Source organism: Odocoileus virginianus, unplaced genomic scaffold (assembly GCF_023699985.2).
Source record: "Odocoileus virginianus isolate 20LAN1187 ecotype Illinois unplaced genomic scaffold, Ovbor_1.2 Unplaced_Contig_25, whole genome shotgun sequence".
In the NCBI taxonomy this organism is placed as follows: Eukaryota; Metazoa; Chordata; class Mammalia; order Artiodactyla; family Cervidae; genus Odocoileus; species Odocoileus virginianus.
Window position 1 is genome coordinate 555,051 of NW_027224342.1, and position 18,683 is coordinate 573,733.

At 39.4% G+C, this 18,683-nt stretch overlaps 1 protein-coding gene across 4 annotated transcripts; it reads right to left on the reverse strand.

The window, feature by feature from the left end:
• Nucleotides 1–391: 391 nt before the first annotated feature.
• On the reverse strand, nt 392–17,831 carry SCML1 (Scm polycomb group protein like 1). Of its 4 annotated transcripts, none has more exons than XM_070464474.1 (8): nt 17,671–17,831; nt 11,040–11,174; nt 9,343–9,417; nt 6,995–7,093; nt 6,113–6,223; nt 5,202–5,730; nt 3,412–3,563; nt 392–2,070 (listed from the first exon to the last, which is right to left on the reverse strand). In XM_070464474.1, the coding sequence occupies exons 2-8, from the start codon at nt 11,067–11,069 to the stop codon at nt 1,933–1,935; spliced, it is 1,134 nt and encodes a 377-aa protein (XP_070320575.1). In that variant the 5' UTR covers nt 11,070–11,174; nt 17,671–17,831; the 3' UTR covers nt 392–1,932. The 4 variants fall into 4 exon arrangements, with proteins under 4 accessions (XP_070320575.1, XP_070320574.1, XP_020768766.1 ...); XM_070464473.1 differs by having other exon boundaries at nt 9,343–9,420; XM_020913107.2 differs by lacking the exon at nt 6,995–7,093.
• Nucleotides 17,832–18,683: the final 852 nt, after the last annotated feature.

An 18,683-nucleotide genomic window follows, 5' to 3' on the forward strand; every position in this document is an offset into this window, starting at 1 on the left:
GATGGCAAACCTTTGGTATGTCTTTCCTGGCCTTGAGAGGCCTTTTGGGAATTTGTTCTGAGATGAATCCTGAGGATTTCCACCACAACCACTTTGGAGGAGCCTATGTGGTCAACTGATGAGCTGACCATTCCGTTTACAAATTTAGTCTTGATTTGACTATGTTTCATGAAGATGAGAGTAATTTTAGAGAGAAAAATTTGTTTCAATGGATATGAAATTTGAACTAGAAAGTCTGTATTTATGAAAGTTATTGTGTTAGCCATACTTTTGCCTTGATATTCAGGATGGAAAGAGAATTCTCTAGTGAGGCTGTCACAAAGCATAATGATTCATGACATGCATCACTGCTGGCTTTAACTCTTTAAGCAAGTAAAATCAAATCTGAGGCTTTGACATTAACAGCTTTATTAAACTTTATTATATTTAAAAACTGTAAAACATAGTGCTTATACAAACACCTGAGGACTGTTCAAGTGGGCACAGCATCTTCACATAAACAGTTTGAAAAAAGACCAAATTGAAGTCTGAATCTTTTAACACAAAAGGAATAACACAGATGAAAATGTCCTTTAAATCATATATGCCCAGTAAGTAGTTATATTTGCTTATAAGGTACACTTGGTTTTCTAAAAAGATAATGTATATTCTTAGCCCTGGTGAACATCTTATTGGCATTTATAACAAATGGCTAATAAAACCAACACCATTTCTCATAGCTTATTAACATTACACTGAATATTATACAACATATGATGTAATAAATAAAATAACAATGAATGTTTCACATGAAGGTTCTAATTTTTAAAGTAAAGTTCAAATCAGAATTAGTGTACTTGTCTAAAGTTTAAAAGATAAATGGCTCAGAAAGGAAATTAACTAGAAACATTGCACAAGATAGAACTTCCCTGTACGGAAACCCTGAAGTGTGAGCTGAGAGGTACCAGTGATAGCAAACACTTTGCATGTGTTTTAAAGAATTAAAAAACTCACTATATATAGAGATGGTCTTTAGCTCAGTGGAAGTGTAAAATGCCATTTTAAATTAAAAAAGAATTTAACTATGTGTATACTTCACGTACAGAATAAAATATAAATACAAAACAGTATCCATATGAGGAATGAAGAGACAATAAAACACATCTTTAAAAAACTCAGACATAGGCATCTTCATGGAGAGATGTGAGCAATGAATGCCTAGTTAAATGTCCAAGTTTAGACAAAATATGGAAGTTGTAAAATAACATGTATTTAGTTGAAAAGAATATAGTCAGACTCAATCCAAACCACCCTTGTAGTGTAGTATCTCTTGCATGAAATGACTATGTGATAATTTTTTTAAAAACTGTTAAGAACGCCTCATGAAATCTTAAAAGGCTGTTTTTTTCCTTCTAGTAGGGACAGATAAAACATACAGTGAAATAATAACATAAAAGAGAATAATATATGTGGCTATTCCCTTTTGGGAAACCCGTAGAATACAAACAGAACATTGCAGTAACAGACATAAAATATTTGAGAAAAACAGGATACCTACAGTTGCAACTTTAAATTTTCTTCTAAGGAAAATGTCATATGGATTTCTTTAGAAAGCTTGTCAGTGCCTGATATTTTGCCCTTTGGGATTTGACTGTTTTGGTTTTACATATAAACATTAACCAAAATCAAAAGGTATTTCTGTTTCCTGCATGAAGTATATCTGTAAACTATACAATGAAAATAATGAAAAGATAAGAACAAACAACCAGTTTGACTATGCTAGCACTAATATATTAAACGACTTCTAAAGAAATAGACTGGACTGTCCTCGGTTCTGCTATTTTGGATACACCATATCTTAAAGGAACCTTCTATGCAACAAAAACTTCTAACGGCAGAGCAAAGACAGCACTAGTCTTCCCAGAATTAAGTCCAGTCTAACCTATACGTGGTTTATAAATTGTAGATGTATCTTCCTTCTTTAAGTCCTTCGACGTAGTGGCACACCTTCAAGGCTGCCCCCACCTTAAGCCCCATGTACTTTATCAGCATGTCACTCTTGAGCAGTAGCAGAGCTTTCCCATCAATGCCCTACAGAGCAAAGGAAATTAAAATAATTAATAAAGCATTCATATTGAATCAGAATAGTTTCTCCTTTCTATATAAGAACATGTAACACAATTAGAGAGCAGCTCATTCCAGCTCTATATTCTCTGAATCTGCAACTGACTGATGGAAACTATCAAAAATCTAATTTGTACAGTGAAGCATCACTTAATCACTTGTAAATTTGCTTCAAATTTTAAGCAAAAGGAAATTTAATTTAATATCTTAAAAATGTCCTAAGCGTCAAGCTACCTAATTTTAAATACCTTGTGTTAAACAAAATACTGCATAACTATGACAAAAGGAGTAAAAACTTAATGAATCATAAAAATGAATTTCAGATGGTCATTGACTTTCTTAGAAGGGCTGGAACATGAGTATCTCAGCTATTAGTGTGCTATACAGTGCTGTCTTAACATTGGAAGGTAATCAGTTAGTTGTCTGAAGCTAATTAGATGCTAAAAACTAATGACTGATTTTCTTACCATATTGAAAATGGTACATCAGATATGTGGGCACTAATTTTATTCAGTAGGAAACTACAAAAATATTACTTGATAGTCACAAGTCATCCTCCTAGTGTAAAAAAGAATTAATTGGCCAAGTGATGCTGCTGAAGCATATTATTTGGTTTTTATGAGATCTAGTTTAAAAATAAAACTGCTGAATCATTTATCACTGGCTGAAGGGACCTGAAGTCCTTCACAGTACTGCTTTTGTCAGGTACCTTCTATACATTTTCTAGTAAGTAAAAGTAGAAATTAAAGAAATTAATTTCTAATTTATTTCTATAATTTCTAAAGAAATTAGAACTTAAAAAATTTAGCCCATGATGTTACTTTGTAAATGGCATGAGAGTATCAGCATCCCAAATCGTCAGTAATCATGTAAGGTCAACAGAACAGAGCCAAATGGAATCAGTTACTGGGTTCATTGGGAATCATAACAAGGAGGACAATGTATTACAACAGTGGTCACTCCCTCCTACTCACAATCCCAGGGCCAAGCAGTGAGCAGGTGGGGAGGAGGATCTTTGTAGCTGGTCTTACAAAGGGGAAGACATCTGAGAGTGGCCATGCTGAATCATCTTCTCTTGAGAACTTGAAGACGTGTAGTATGTTAGGTACTTGGGTAACCATTTAAGCACAAATCCACCCTCTACCCTTTAAGGATCTGACTTTCGGCAAAGTGAACTCTCTCAAATATGGAAAAATCAGTTGATAGGGTTCCCCCACCATCTATACTAAACAGTAACCAACTGAAGGGTCTGCAAAGAGATAATTCAAAGTCATTAAGGCAGAAAAACCAGATCAAAAGATACATTACATGTTCCCTGAAGAGGTCAACCAGGGGATCGAGTGTCAGAGGATCTACATCTTGCAGAAACGTGATCACTTCATCCACGGACCAGGTTGAGGGGTCCTCAGGGAAGTTATCTCTGAAGAAATCCGGGCGATTTCTAACTGGTGAAGTTGGAGCTTCAAAGAGGAGAAAAAGACAAATAATACTTGACCTGATATTATCTTGAAAGAAGAGATGTTAAGTAGGGAGTAATTGTATCATTCCTGGAACATTCTGTGAAGTACCCCAGCATGGACCCAGAACTTCAAGGTAAAATGTAATGAAAGACTAAAGATGATCTTAGGCTAGCTACCCAAGAATGTCCCATGTGAGTGAGTAAGTGAAGTTGCTTAGTTGTGTCCGACTCTTTGCGACCCCATGGACTAGAGCCTACCAGGCTCCTCCATCCACGGGATTTCTCCAGGCAAGAGTACCAGAGTGGGTTGCTGTCCCACATGACCTCCCCCAAACAACAAAAGCAACTTCAGAAGGTAACTTAGAGTTTCAAAGATCATAAAACAGACTGAGCAACCCAAGGCCTCTTTGGCCACAGGCAAATATAGCAAAAAGACCTGTAACTTAGGTTGAATTAAGTTAATCTAAACCAAGCTACTGCTCTCTTCAAGAATTTTAATGAATTTCTCTCAATTTCTGTCCTCTTGGTCTCTCCAGATGAGGTTTATTTTACTAGCTAATTTCAGTGGGAAATTTCCAGAATTTATAGTTCTAAAGTTGCTTAAATTTATTCATTTTAATTAATGAATTTCAATAACTTCCATTATCTTTGAGAACCACATGAGTTCTCTTACTAACCCTCTACCATGGCTTTAAAATTCCCGTCTCTCAAGGCTTAAATGCTTATCTGAATTTTGCAGAAAACAAGATTATTTTGTGCTTAGCTAGGTCAAAAGTAACTTTAACATTACACTGAATAATCTCTTTCAAGTTTCATTGCATGGTAATAGATATTTGGCTGGAGGTTTATATTTTAAAAGTAACTAACTGAGACATGAAATAATGTAAGTGCTCATACCTCAAGAAGTTTTAGCTATGCTATAAAATAGAGTGTGTTAGTTGCTCAGTCATGTCCAACTCTTTGTGACCTCACAGACTGTAACCCACCAGGCTCCATGGGATTCTCCAGGCAAGAATACTGGAGTGGATTGCCATTCTCTTCTCCAGGGGAGCTTCCCGACCCAGGGATGAACCCCGGTCTCCTGCATTGCAGGCAGACTCTTTATTGCCTGTGCCACCAGGGAAGCCCATGCCATAAACTAAGTTGTACTCAAATTTCTTTGTGTCCAGACAAGTACTCAGTTATTCAACCAGAGTGCTCGATCGACTTCTTAAAGTTAGTGTGTTGTAATGGAAGTGGGTTTTGTAATTTGCTAGGAAGATTTATTTCTCTAACCAAAGATTCCAACACAAGCTTGACATCTGTGTGAATTAACCTAAAGTGTGCCTTTCCTTTTCTGTCATCTGGGCTCTAGCCATTTTAGGAACATGTGATTGTTTACACAGGGAAAGGGTAAAGAAAAACAAGATGAAAAAGCTCACAGTGTGATCATTATGAGTATTAGTGTAGAGGCAGTGTCAGTTGACTGGCATAGTGTGGGCACATTAGAGACACTCAAGAAGTGTTAGTCAGCGTTAAGAGTATCACCCCAAACTAGTACTCAAGATGAGAAACAAACAGCTTCCACAAACTTGCATCCAAGTGCTGAGGACTATAGGGTAAATAATGCTACCTGTAACAGGTGTCAGTTCATACTCACCATAAGCGTCTGACGTGCAGGGAGGTGAGATATTAGGCCTGGAGGGCTGGGGATCAAATAAAGGTGGATAGGTCACAACATCAGGGCCAGGTATTGGTTCAGGTTCCATCTGGGTCAGTATGGTTGCAGTTGGAATTACAGTGGCCTGGTTCGGTGGGAAGAAATTGGTGGTGCTGTGGGCCTGTGGGCTGTCGTAGTAAGAAGGAACCTGCATGGATTCCTCCTGCATGTATTCGTATGGCTCATAGGGTTGTGTGAAGATGGCAGGGATCCCTGGGCTCTCGTTGCGATCTGGCTCCTGATCCTGGATGAATGACTCCTGCTCCCGCTCTGGGGACTTCTGGGACTCGATAGGTATTTCCAAAGTGTTGCTCTGGGAATCATTATCCTGCCTGCTTACTGGTATAGTGGGGCTATAACTTTCAGTGAGAGATAATGAAGAGGTAAGGTCCCTTCTCTTCCTTTTCAGGCTTCTGCTCTTTCTAGAATGCTGGTAATTATAATTTTTATATCTATGTCCATGTAGTTTCTGAAATGACACAAACCCAGCACAAATTAACTGTGAGTAAAAGAAAAAAGGCATATATAGTAAATACATTGATAGTTACTTTCTATGGAAGATTGCTTTATATTATTAAAGATAAGTGCTCTATTTCTCTTCACCCCTACATTTGAATCACATTTTATATATTATGGTTACAAATGTAAAAATACCCATTGTCATACATATCTCAAACCTAAACATCAGCATTTTTCCAGCAGAGGTTTAGTCTCCCATCTGCTGCTATAGCAAGTACAGATCAGCCTTATTCCTCTTTAAGAGTTATTAGTTCTCTCTCACTTCTAATTGACATCTTTAGAGCCCAGAGGTTTATTTATTATAGCTGTGAAAATATTTTTGTAACACTTACACGGCTTTGCCACATTGACTTCATACAGCAACGGTAACGGTGAATTTTTGAAACCTTTCCATGAATAACATCAAACTTCTTATCCAGGTCTTGAATAGCATCATAGATGGCCTATTATAGTACAAACTGTTACTAATTTCTACTTCAAAAGAAAAGTAACATAAAAAATACCATTAAGCCAAGCTTTGACTGCCAGAAACAAAGAAAATTCTCAAGCCATCAGAAATTTCTTATTTCCCATTTAATGCATGGTTGTTGGTGACCCAAGGCCGAGCTGGCTGAGATTAAAGCGCCCCAACCTCCTACTCAACTACTGCATATCATACAGGCATCTGAAGAAGCTTGAATACTGGAAAGTAAATGTTCCACAATTCCTATAAGCCATCACATTTATGCTGGAGTCATTTTACATCAAGGAAGGTGATAGTTTAGGAAAGAAATTTTAAAATATGCTAAAAGGCAAAAGAGCCTCTTCCCATAATGATGGTATAAACTAATAGGCAGTGAAGGGTCCACTCTGGAAGGAACAGTGAACCAAATACAACAGATGTGACCTTTGGCATCAGCATATTTTATTTATTTATTTTTGGCCATGTGGCATGTGAGATCCTAGTTCCCTGGCCAGGGATTGAACCCTGCACTGGAAGTGTAGAATCAACCACTGAACCCCCAGGGAAGTCCCCAGATTAAAGTCATGCAATTAACAATTAACTTTATAAAACGTTTGAGTACACAGCCCCTGTATGCCAATCGGGTATGTGATTGATAAAACCTGAGAATTCTTGAAATACATAGAAATTTCATTTGGGCAAAAATACACTTAAATAAAAAGGCCAGAACCATTACATCATTCATTCAACTAAACATTTATTGAGAGCTTACCACCTGCCAGGCTGCTTTGCTAGATGCTGGGAATGTGGACATTAAAAAAAAAAAAAAAAGAACAGAACCAGCTCCTGCCCTAAGGAACTCCCATTTTAGCTGGAGAGAGACAAGTAAAGAGACAAGGTAAATAGAGTGATTAGCAGCGAGGGGCAATTGATTTCAGTGCCAGAGGCAACAGCACCATCTACTAGCTTGTTGGAAATGCTACATCTCCCACCCCAGATCTACTGAATTGGGAAGTCTGAGAGCGAGAGCAGCGACCTGTTTTCACAAGCCCTCTAGGTGATTCTGACCTGATCAAGTGTGAGACCTGCTGGCTCTCAGCACAGGCTTGAGGGGAACACAGTGGGGTTCAAGTTACTTCTCTGCTATTCAATTTCCTTATTAATAGAATCAGGATGAAAATATCTCTTAGTTCTCTTAAGGACAAAGCAATGTGCTATAGTATCACTACTAACATAATAATAATACTGCACAATGGCTAGTCCAGTAGTGTTCAAGCGTTATTAATATTATGGCCATAATACAGATAAGAATAAGAAGCTAAGTGTGCACAGAAGGGCAAGACCTAATCTAGGTGGGCAGTCGTGGGTGTTATCTGTGTTAAGAGTGAAAAGATGAGAAAGTGTCCACCAGGTAGAAATGCATGCAAGAGTATACAGGGCAGAAGGAAGAGTATATTAAAAAATACCCAACAAATTAGGAGCATGACATTAACTGATATTAACTACTATACATAAAATAGATAAGAAATAAGGATTTACTGTAGAGCACAGGGAATTACACCCCAAATTTATGCTCTACACCTGGAACTAACACAATATTATAAATCAGCTCTACTTCAGTTAAAAAACAAACCCCCCAAATACCCAAACAGGAAGTCAAATGTTTACAGAGTGAACATAAATGACATTCAAAGTGCTGGGTTATGAAGGGAAGGAGAGAGGGATAGGAGGCCAGAAGAAGTGATTTTAATAAATAAAAATGGGAGAATGAGTATGCTGAGAGAGACAGAGGCTGAAGATCTGGGAGAGAGGGGGGTGATGGAAGAACGGAGGTGTCTGAACACAGGGAAAGAGGATCAGATGCAGAAACTAGAGGAGGTGTTAGTGTTAGCCTTACAGGGGGAACCCCTTTCCCACTCCAGCGGTCAGGAAGGAGGTTGACAGAGATGGAACTAGGCAGGTTTGTGGGCTGTGAGAAGAATTGGGACTTGGGGGGGATTTCTGCTCCACGCTTCCCCATTTTCTCCATGAAATATCCAAGAAGGATTGAGGTTGTCTGAGGGTCACCAGTCCCCAGCAGAGGTCCTCCCCTCTGCTTCCCAGCCTGGCTAGACAGGGCTGGGGTTTTACTAAAGGGGACGCTGGGAAGGATAAAAAAGAACAGGTGGAAGTGCTGCCCCATGTGGCCTAGACTGGGAAGGGAAGGTGCCGAAGACAGGAGGGAGCCAGCACAAGAGGAGAAATGGAGAGGATCCCCCAGGGCCCACTGCAGGGCTGTGACTCTGAAACCTGGGCGTGTCTTATGGGAGATGCTCCATCCCACCACATCTTACACAATCGTTCAGAAGGTCCTGGCAGAGCCGCGTCAACCTCATTCATCAACCTTGTGGATGCTGATGTAAAGCAGGCTGAGTTGCTGCGGCTCAAAATCAGAACTCCTTACCTGGCCCTCACGTTCCCGCTCTCTGTACCTCCTTTCCCAGAAGACACCACAAGTCCCCTTTAAGTGTTCCACTGTTCTCATGATAAAGGCATGATAAAGACTCTCACAGACACTTCTTACTTTTCAAAGTATGTTAGTTCATTGTATCACAGAAATTTTATATGTTAAGAAACATTTACTTCTTATAAATGTTCATTATTGCTAGGGTATGCAGCTCACAAAATCCTTGATAATTAGCTACCTCTACCAGTCTCCACCAACATGTCAATTTTTTAAAAAAAATCCCCTCAAAACTATTAAGATAAACTCATTAATAAACAGTGGGCTGTCATTTCATTTCAACTGAAATATCCTGACATACATTTAGGTACATACTAAATTTTATCTATATCAGCCAACTTCCTTTAAAGAATTTGTAGGGGAAATTAATTCAGTATCGAACAGTTTAGATGAAAGAGCTATAACTACACTTGATCAATTAAGGGTTTTTACAAAAGGCTATAAAACCTACACACTGCTATTTTGAAACTTTCACAGAAGAAAACTGTTAAAAGAGCATAATGAGAGTGATAATCATAAATAATTCAAAACAGCATAATTTCAATTATATACTGTATATGAGATAAAGAGAATTTTAGTATTTTAGAAAACTGCATTTGAGACAGAACTTTTTGTACCTGGCAATGAATAAGGATCTCCTGAATTGCTCCTTGTTGTTCTTCATTGTAAGATGTGTCAGATGCAGCAGTTTCCTGCTAATAGTTTAAAAATTGAACAATTAATAATTCTGTGAAATTCAGACTGAACAATGAGAGGAAAGAATAATATTAACTTATTATTTTAAACCAACTTTTCAAAGAGTTTCAGAGGTCTTAATCTAAACCAGAGACAAAAAAAAACCACGTTAATATGAGAATGAAAATACTGCTGATTAAGAGAGGGAGTAAGGAAAGAATTCATAATGTCGCAGGGACTTAGGTTTAGAGTTTTACACTGAAAAATAAGTAAAAACTGCTCTGACTTTCCTACAAGGAAAAAAGGAAGTGAAATGATTTTGCTCACTGTTTAATGAAAGGAAGTGGACAAATTTGAGAGAGACTAGTATTTTTTGAGTGAGTGTAGAGGAAATCTATAGTTTATGAAGAATTGAAATCTTTTCCTTTAAAGTGGTTAAATGTTAATATATTTGGCAAATGGCAATTAACATTACTTACATTACTGAAATATGCAGTATTTGGTTCATATGCATAAAGAACAATGTTATCATTATCATAAGCAGGGATTCATGTTCTTATCTAAGGAAGATTTATTAACAAATTAAAAGGAATGATGATAGAACTTTAAGAAAAATTGAAGACTTACTTCACTTCCAAGAGGCTCCAAAAGTCAACTGGTGATATCAAAGGACCTTTGTCTATTTTCAATACTATGACTACAGGAAAAGATGCACTTTCAAAACTTCACATTATCACAACCACACATAAGACATCATTTTCCTCCTGTGTACTTTAAGGTAGAAAGTCTAGTCTTCTAGTAATTTGGCACCAGAACTGCTATAAAATAAGTAAGTTTTCTAAAAGCAACTACAAAGAATCCTGTTTGTGACTTTTGATTTTTTAAAATAATCTAACAGTGCCACTCTGTGGACAAAACAGGAAACACTTGAGCATATATTTCTTATTATTTTCTTCCCCTGCACTGCGAGGCTTGCGGGATCTTAGTTCCCAGACCAGAGATTGAATGTGGACTCTCAGCTATGAGTGAGATCTCAAGAGTCCTAACCACTGGACTGCCAGGGAATTCCCCACACCTATTCTTCTTGAGAAGTTAATCTCTAAATCACCTAAAACATTTTGGGGAGAAGGAGATAGGGCATACATAAGTAAATAGATAAGTAAACAACCATGATGTTCTAAGAGTGTATTCTAAGAATGGATTATGAGCTACAGGAATAATTTTAACCATTTAAAAGTACACATGTCTGTTTCAAAAGCCATAAACAAGATAATGTGGGGTTGGGTTATAGATTAGTACTTAACTGGATAGATAGATAGATAGATAGATAGATAGACAGATAGATAGACAGACAGACAGACCCCATGTTACCTTTGTATACAGGGCCTTATACTTTTCAAAATGCTTTCATATAATTATGTGAAAAGAGTCAGAAAAAATGAATCTTGGTAGATAGTTAAAATTTTAAAACTTGTACACATATGCTCATCATTTAAATACTTTAAACATCACTGTCTGGAACTCATGAACTGTACATTTACAATCTCTGCACTTTAGTGTATGAAATTAAACTCAAGTTGGAAAAGAAACAGAACATAATAAAATTAACAAAAGCAGATTTTCAACTTGAAATACAAACCTCATCAACTTCACTAGATCCACTTGACATCTTTTTTGTGCAACCAGAGCAACTCCACTTCCTAATTATTTTTAAACTTGCTGGAGGATTTATTTCTGAAAATGCTTGAACGTCTAGGACTGGTAAAGCTTACTCCTGAAAAGCAATGCATAAAAAAGTTACTTCACACACTTATTGCCTTAGTAAACTTAACATAGGTATATTCTCAGAATGCCAACTCAAGTTGAATTGGAGTCCTGGTTGAATTTTAGAGAGCAACAAAATGAGAATTCTTTCATTTGTGATTTAGGATAAACTTAAAAATTGAAGGGCTTTACTGTTCACATGTAGGAATAAGAATCCAGATCAAACACAATTCCAAATTGTAAAGTGAATGCTTTACAACCTAAAGGCTACAGAGTAAGTGCTGGAAACAAATGAACAACATAGTATGAGTTCTAAGTGTTTTTGTCAAGGAGTTCAGAGGCTTTTTACTCAGGGAGGCTGCAGGCCTCCAAATTTAAGTCAGGAGAGTCCAGCTTGGGCCTCCACCAAGGTGTGGCCTGGGCAGACCACTAAAGACATCAGATCCTCCCCTGCCAGGTGAAAAGTGGGCAAAATTACATCTAAGGTAATTTCAGCGCTAAGATTATGATTGCTTCCGTAGTTAAATTTTGTATAAAACCTAAATAACTGCATGTGAAAAATAGGTCAACATCTCTTCTAGAATTATATAGGCTCAGTTATGGTTGAGTCATTCTTCTTAGCAATCAGAAAAGGATATTGAGTATAATGCTATCATATCATATTTTGTAGCAGATTTGAACACTGGGAGGGGTGTTCATAAGAGAGCTAATGCCCTTTTATCGATCCTGAGCAGTAATGAGAGGCAGAATGAAGGGAAAAGTAACTCCCCAGTTAGACTGTTTTTGTTTAGTTGCTAAGTCACATCCTACTTTTTTGCGATCCCATGGACAGAGGAGCCTGCCAGGGCAAGAATACTGGAGTGGGTTGCCATTTCTTTCTCCAGGGGATCTTCCTGACCCGGGGATCAAACCTGTGTCTCCTGCTTGGCAGGCAGATTCTTTATCACTGAGCCACCTGGGAAACCCCCTCAAGTTAGATAAATGCAGTCTACTAATGTAAAATAAATTCAGGTTATTAGATACCTTCAGTTTGAGCTGTAACTTCAACCAAATTTTACTTTTTTTAGACTATTTTTTCTGATTATACAACTAATACAAGTCATGAATACTTGAACTGGGGTTTCATACAAAGGAAGACTACACGGCACTGAGAATAAACCAACTCTCACAGCAGTGAGAATAAACCAACTATTGATACACACAACAAGGATAAATCTCAGAAATCTCACAACGCCATGATGAGTAAAACCCAGATGCAGAAAAGAATACAATGTACGAGTTCAAAAAGAGACAAAAGTAAAAGATGTCTTTCTAAATCAGTACCTTTAGATATACCATAGTCACTTCAACAATGTCTCAATTCCCCATCTTGCAAATAGGCTATGATTTATTTACCTAGTTCCAAGTCACAGATATTCAAAAATCACTCCTCAAGTCTTGCTCTTAAAAAAGACACTGCAGAGCAGGATCTGCTCAAATGCACAAAGAATGAGAATAGTGAGTTAAAGTTTCCACTCTAGGACAGCAGTCCCCAACCTTTTTGGCAGCAGGGAGGGGTTTTGTGGGAGACACATTTTCCATGGATTGGGGTAGGAGGATGTAAGTGATGGGAGCAACTGTAAATACAGATGAAGCCTTCTCCCTAGCCTGCTGCTCACCACCTCCATGTAGCCATGCCACAGGCCACAGACCAGCACCAGTCTGTAGCCCAGGGATTGGGGACCCCAGCTCTAGGGAGTATTTCAACAACTTTGTTTTATAGATTTGAATATATAATTTTTCATTAAATACAGTTTCACTATAGAACATTTGGACCATGCCACAAGGTACAGATAATACCATCTAACAGATTTTACTGCTTATTCTGTGCCAGGCAATGTTCTAAGCACTTGATGTGTGTTAATTCATTTAGTATTCCTGACAACCCCACAGGACAGGCTCTATTATCATCCCCATTTTCCTTAAGAGAAAACTGAGGCAAAGAACTTTTAATAATTTACCCAGGTCTCATAGTTAGTACATGGTGCAGTCAGGCTTCAGTTATCACCTGGAATCCCTTCTCAGTCAAGAACAAAATAAAATCCAAAACTCCTATGCTGGCCTACAAGGTCTTTCCAGTCAGGTCTCTCCACACCGCTCAGACATCACCTCTTATCACTTGTCCCCTTGCTCTAAAACTAAGATACTTACAATCTGACCTTTTATAAACAGAGTTTGCCAACCACTGTTAGAGGCTCTAACAGTCAGACAGTCCCCCCACCCCCGACCCCTGGCTTAATTACAATGCTGCTAAAACCCTGCTGTAAACACAGAGGCGGTGTACATGGAGTCACCCAGTAGACACCCACCCAGCACCTCTGTCTCTGTAGGACACGGACAAATCAATGCTGACCTGGCATTCTTTGAACCTCTGCACTTGCCATGCCCTCTGCCCCCGATACCCTGCACTCCATGAGACCACTCCACAGAGGAGAACCACCTCAAAACTTCAGGGCTTCCTTCAACTTCCAAGCTCCACAAAGCAAGGGTGCAATGTCACACCATCTGGAAGTAAAACTGCTTTCCCAGAAGTACCAGAACACTCACACTGCAACACTTTTAAAGCAGTTGTCACATGCTGGCTAGTTAACAGGAGAGGCGACATCAAATAGCATTAAGACCTTAGAGTTTGGACCAGAATACAGGGTGTGGGTCCCAGCTCCTCCACTTACTAGCTGTGTGACTCTGGACAACTTACTTCTCTGTGCTTAAAAAAAGAAACTGTAAAATGGGGATAATAGCACAAACCATGGGATTATGAGGATGATGTGAATTAATATATGTCAAGTGCTTAGAACAATGACTGGCATAGCAAAGCCACCTTTTTATTATTTAGGTAGTCATGACACCCTCTCAAAGAATCAACTTGTCATGGAGCACATGGACAACAAATCCTCAGGATCATGTATGCTTAGTCACTCAGTTGTGTCCCACTCCTTGTATAACCCCATGGACTGAAGCCCTCAGGCTTCTCTGTCCACGGGATTCTCCAGACAAGAATACTGGAGTGGGTTGCCATTTCCTCCTCCAGGGGATCTTCCCAACCCTGGGATGGAACCCAGGTCTCCCTCATTGCAAGTGGATTCTTTACCATCTGAGCCACTGGGGAAGCCTACATAGATGCTATAATTTAAAAGAATGTATACCATCTACAATAAGTACATAGGATAGATATTAGAAGAATTAAAAAGCAATTTATTGCTGTATATTTTAGTATAATCTAAAAAAATTTAAGTCTTTTTTTCTCCTTTTACAGAGAGATTTTCCTTTCACTAGGAGCAACAGCAAAAATGTACCTTGAAAAGGGCACATTTCAAATATAAAAATGTTCTACATTATTTTATGTCAACTTTTCCTTTGATAGTTACAATCTGATGAAAGCATAATTTTGCAACATTCAAGTAACCTTTGAAACACAGTTTTATTACATCAATAAATGTGTCAAGGTTTTCATAAATCAACCCAACAATAAAGAACTGTAACTTCTATGAGATCCTTTTGGTAATTGGAACACCACCAAAAAACAATTGTCAAGGATTTCTTTTTTGCTTCACATATTTTTTTTTTTTTTGCTCAGGATCATAACATGTAATTATCACTCATGTTGCACCATGCACTACAGGTATAGCAACCATTTCCCCTAAATGAATTTTAACTAGCAAGCCACTGTGCAAAGAACTGGACTTTAAGAAATACATGAATCTGAATCCAAACTGCAAAATTTGCTATTTTGCTTAGGCAGGGATTTAACCCCTTTGTGCCTCAATTCCTTAACCTGTAAAGCTGGAATAATAGCTACTTCATAGAGCTGTGAAAGACCAAATTACATTTAAGCACTCAGCATCATGTCTGGTTCACAGCAGGCCAGGCCAAGCCTAAGTTTTAGTTCCCCTTCTCTTCTTTCCACAAGGTAAGTAAAGGTTTTGCAACATTTTCTTATAGCCCAACTATGACTAGATTATGCAAAATTAATATAATTTGTTAAATTCAAAATCTTGCAAAATCAGCTTACTTACAGAGAAGTTCAGTTACATTTTACACTAGGAAGTCTAAATTCTTAAAACGTTAAGAAAAACCATCTGGTTTTCAAACAGACACAGTTTAGACATTAAAAACATTGCAAAGGGGACTTCCCTGGTGGCTCAGTAGTGAAGAAACCACCTGACAATGCAGGAGACAGGGGTTTGATTCCCACTCTGGGAAGATCCCACATGCCAGGGAGCAACTAAGCCCCCGTGCCACAAGTATTGAGCCTGTGCAACCACAGGAGCCACAACTACTGAGCTCAGCTGCAGCAACTACTGAAGCCTATACACCTAGAGCCTGAGCTCCACAACAAGAGAAGCCACCACAATGAGAAGCCCGTGCACCACAACTAGAGAGTAGCCCCCAGTGGCTGCAACTAGAGAAAAGCCGGAGCAGCAAGCAAGACCCACCATAGCCCCAAAAAATACATTACAATTTTTTAAAATTAAAAAAGACACCACAAAGACATTTTCTCAAAAGTCACTTGAGGATTCTGCTCCTTAGCTCTCCTTTGCCATCAACTCATCAACTTATCCAAAAACCACTGCAAGAAATATTTGGCAAGACAGGGCAGATTACAATTGCCAGACCACACCAAAATTTTTTTAAACAAGTCTGTGTCAATGCACTGATCACTTTCTAAAAGTCCTGTCAGGACTCTGAAAAGCAGCCTTTCTGCCGTCGGTATCAAACTTTAGAGGCTATAAAGTCAGCTGACAGGGAATCAAGCCCATGCGCTGCTCTTTATACAATACTATGCATAAAAGTTTTGCTTGTAAAATCACTATGCATAAACATTAAACCAGTTTAAAACGCTAGAGCAGTACCACTTCAGGGAGAGCCAGGTAAATGGAGGGAAGCGATCCCCAACAGATGAAGTTACCCAACGACCATGCTCAAACCACATCTTTACTTTGTTTCGCCTGAAAGTCACTCAATCGTGTCTGACTCTTTGTGACTCCATTGACTATATAGTCCATGGAATTCTCCAGGCCAGAATACTGGAGTGGGTAACCGTTCCCTTCTCCAGGGATCGAACCCAGGTCTCCCGCATTGCAGGCGGATTCTTTACCAGCTAAGCCACCAGGGAAGCCCAAGAATACTGGAGTGGGTAGCCTGTCCCTTCTCCAGGGGATCTTCCCGACCCAGGAATTGAACCGGGGTCTCCTGCACTGCAGGTGGATTCTTTATCAACTGAGCTACTGGGAAGCCCCGGTTTCGCCTCCAGTACGTATTTAGAACACCAACAGTCAGGTACTTGGCTAAATTTGGTGAGAAGAAAAGAGCAGACAGAGTTAGAGACTATTTTAGATATCTGCAGGTTAGTCAATAGGAATATTGTGTGTTTGTATTGCTGTTGGTACAGCCTAGCCCTGCCCTAGGCCCTCAGATCCAAAACATGACTGAAATACAGTCAGAAGAAAAAATTAGTGACTTTTAAGAATTGCTACCTTTTCTGTAAAGAATAATTTGGAAACAGTACAATTTAAAGTAACTAGTAATGCAGAGTTCTTGAATATTATTTCTAGATTGAGTTTATGATGCACATTCTACTACAAAAAAAAATGGATGCAATCTAGATAATTTTGTAACCCTAGGTTGTAATCTGATTTGAAAATAAGTACATCTTTAAAAGTTACTACAGACTTCTGAGTTCATTATTTCGTTAAAAATTGCTTGTGGTGTACTTCCTTATGTAACAGAAGCCATCCTGAAATGAAACTAGTCTAAAAAAAATTCATTGTTGTGTGTAGTTGCAGCTGTACCTGAAATAAAAATGTTATTGATGACTGAAAAAAAAAAAAAAGAACACCAACAGCTTAGCTGCACTGTGTTTGACTAATGCCGGTTACAATCAGATGTCTCAAAATAAAAGTTTACATCTCAAAAAGTGTTACAGCAAAAGTTGCTAGTTAATAGGATTTTGAGTCTGAAGAATCTAAATAAAGCGTGAGAGCCTCGGTCGTTCGTCCCCCTCGGCCCCCTCCCATACCAAGGAAGAGAAAGGATGGAAAAGGATCAACTGTTTTCAGTGAGCACCCGGTACCCACTAAGAGGCCAAATCTCAAGTGCCTATGCACTGGTATTCCAGGAGCGGCAGTGGGAACCACCTTGACAAAGCACTCCGAACCATCCCAAACCAACCCACCAGCGGAGCCAGAAAAGACTGGCTCTTTCTGAAACCGCAAATCCTTTCTCTTCCCTTAAGTAAAACCTCCTCCCCCTGCCACCTCGCTCCAAGCCATTAAAATCAAACCTCTTTTCAACTGCTTCCAGCGCACGCTGAAAAGAAGTTCAAGGGAAGGAAAAAGTGCCACTTAAGTAAAACCTCCTCCCCCTGCCACCTCGCTCCAAGTCATTAAAATCAAACCTCTTCTCAACTGCTTCCAGCGCACGCTGAAAAGAAGTTCAAGGGAAGGAAAAAGTGCCACTTGACAGACCTTTTCTGGTCCGGGAGTCCGCGAAATCTGCCTCGGAAGGGGGCGGGAACCGGTTAGCCGTGAGAGAACGGCTAGCCGTGGCCCGTATCCCCAGCAGAAGCTGAAAAAGACGGTTGGGTTTTACCGGTGGCGGGTAAACGGTCCTCGCACCGGAAGTAGGGCTCGCCCGTGCACACCGCTGACCAATCAGTGGCCGCTACAAGACACGCCTCCCAATCTCGTGACTATCAGCCACCCAATCAGGGGACACCTGAGCTGTCGCTGGGGGATGAGCACAGTGCAGCCGCACTGGACTTCCGGTTTGTTTACGGAGGCTGGTGGGATCCTAACTGCGCTCGACGGAAAACACTGGCCTGTAAAGCTTAGACGGGTTCTGGCAGCTGCTCTAACGCGCCTGCGCGGGCTACTTCCTGCGACAGTGCGGATTTGAGGCTTAGTGCGCCGCTTCACCACCTGTTGGCTAGTTCTTTGAAGCTTTTAAAAATATATATATTATATTATATATAATATATATATAATATAATATTATATATATATATATATATATATATATAAATAAATATATATATATATATATATATATATATATATATAATTCCCCCCTCTGTCCCCTCCCTCGCAGTCCCTCTGTGATACACCACAGGCGTTGACTTTGACTCAGTCCTAGGTGTACACGTCAGTGCTGGAATTTGAAGCGGGAGGGGGCGGAGGCTTTAGCAATTATGGTTTGGTACAAATGGGGAGTTCAGTCGCTCAGTCGTGTCCGACCCTTTGCCACCCCATGGGCTGCAGCACGCCAGGCTTCCCTGTCCATCACCAACTCCCTGAGTCTACTCAAACTCATGTCCATTGAGTCGGTGATGCCATTCAACCATCTCATCCTCTGTCGTCCCCTTCTTCATATGGGGGAAGTTCTTTCAAAAAGTTCTCTCTCCATGGGGCGAGGTAAAACAGACCTTGGAGCCAGATTTGCTGGGTTTGTACCCTAGCCCCAACATTTAAGCGCTCTATGG

Coding starts and splice junctions, on each gene's coding strand:
- SCML1 (XM_070464473.1), bottom strand. CDS start 11,069: ATGTCAAGTGGATCTAGTGAAGTTGATGAG. Junction 9,421..11,039: donor GATCTAGTGAAGTTGATGAG/GTTTGTATTTCA, acceptor TTAAACTATTAG/CAGGAAACTGCTGCATCTGA. Junction 2,071..3,411: donor TTGACCTCTTCAGGGAACAT/GTAATGTATCTT, acceptor TTTGCTCTGTAG/GGCATTGATGGGAAAGCTCT.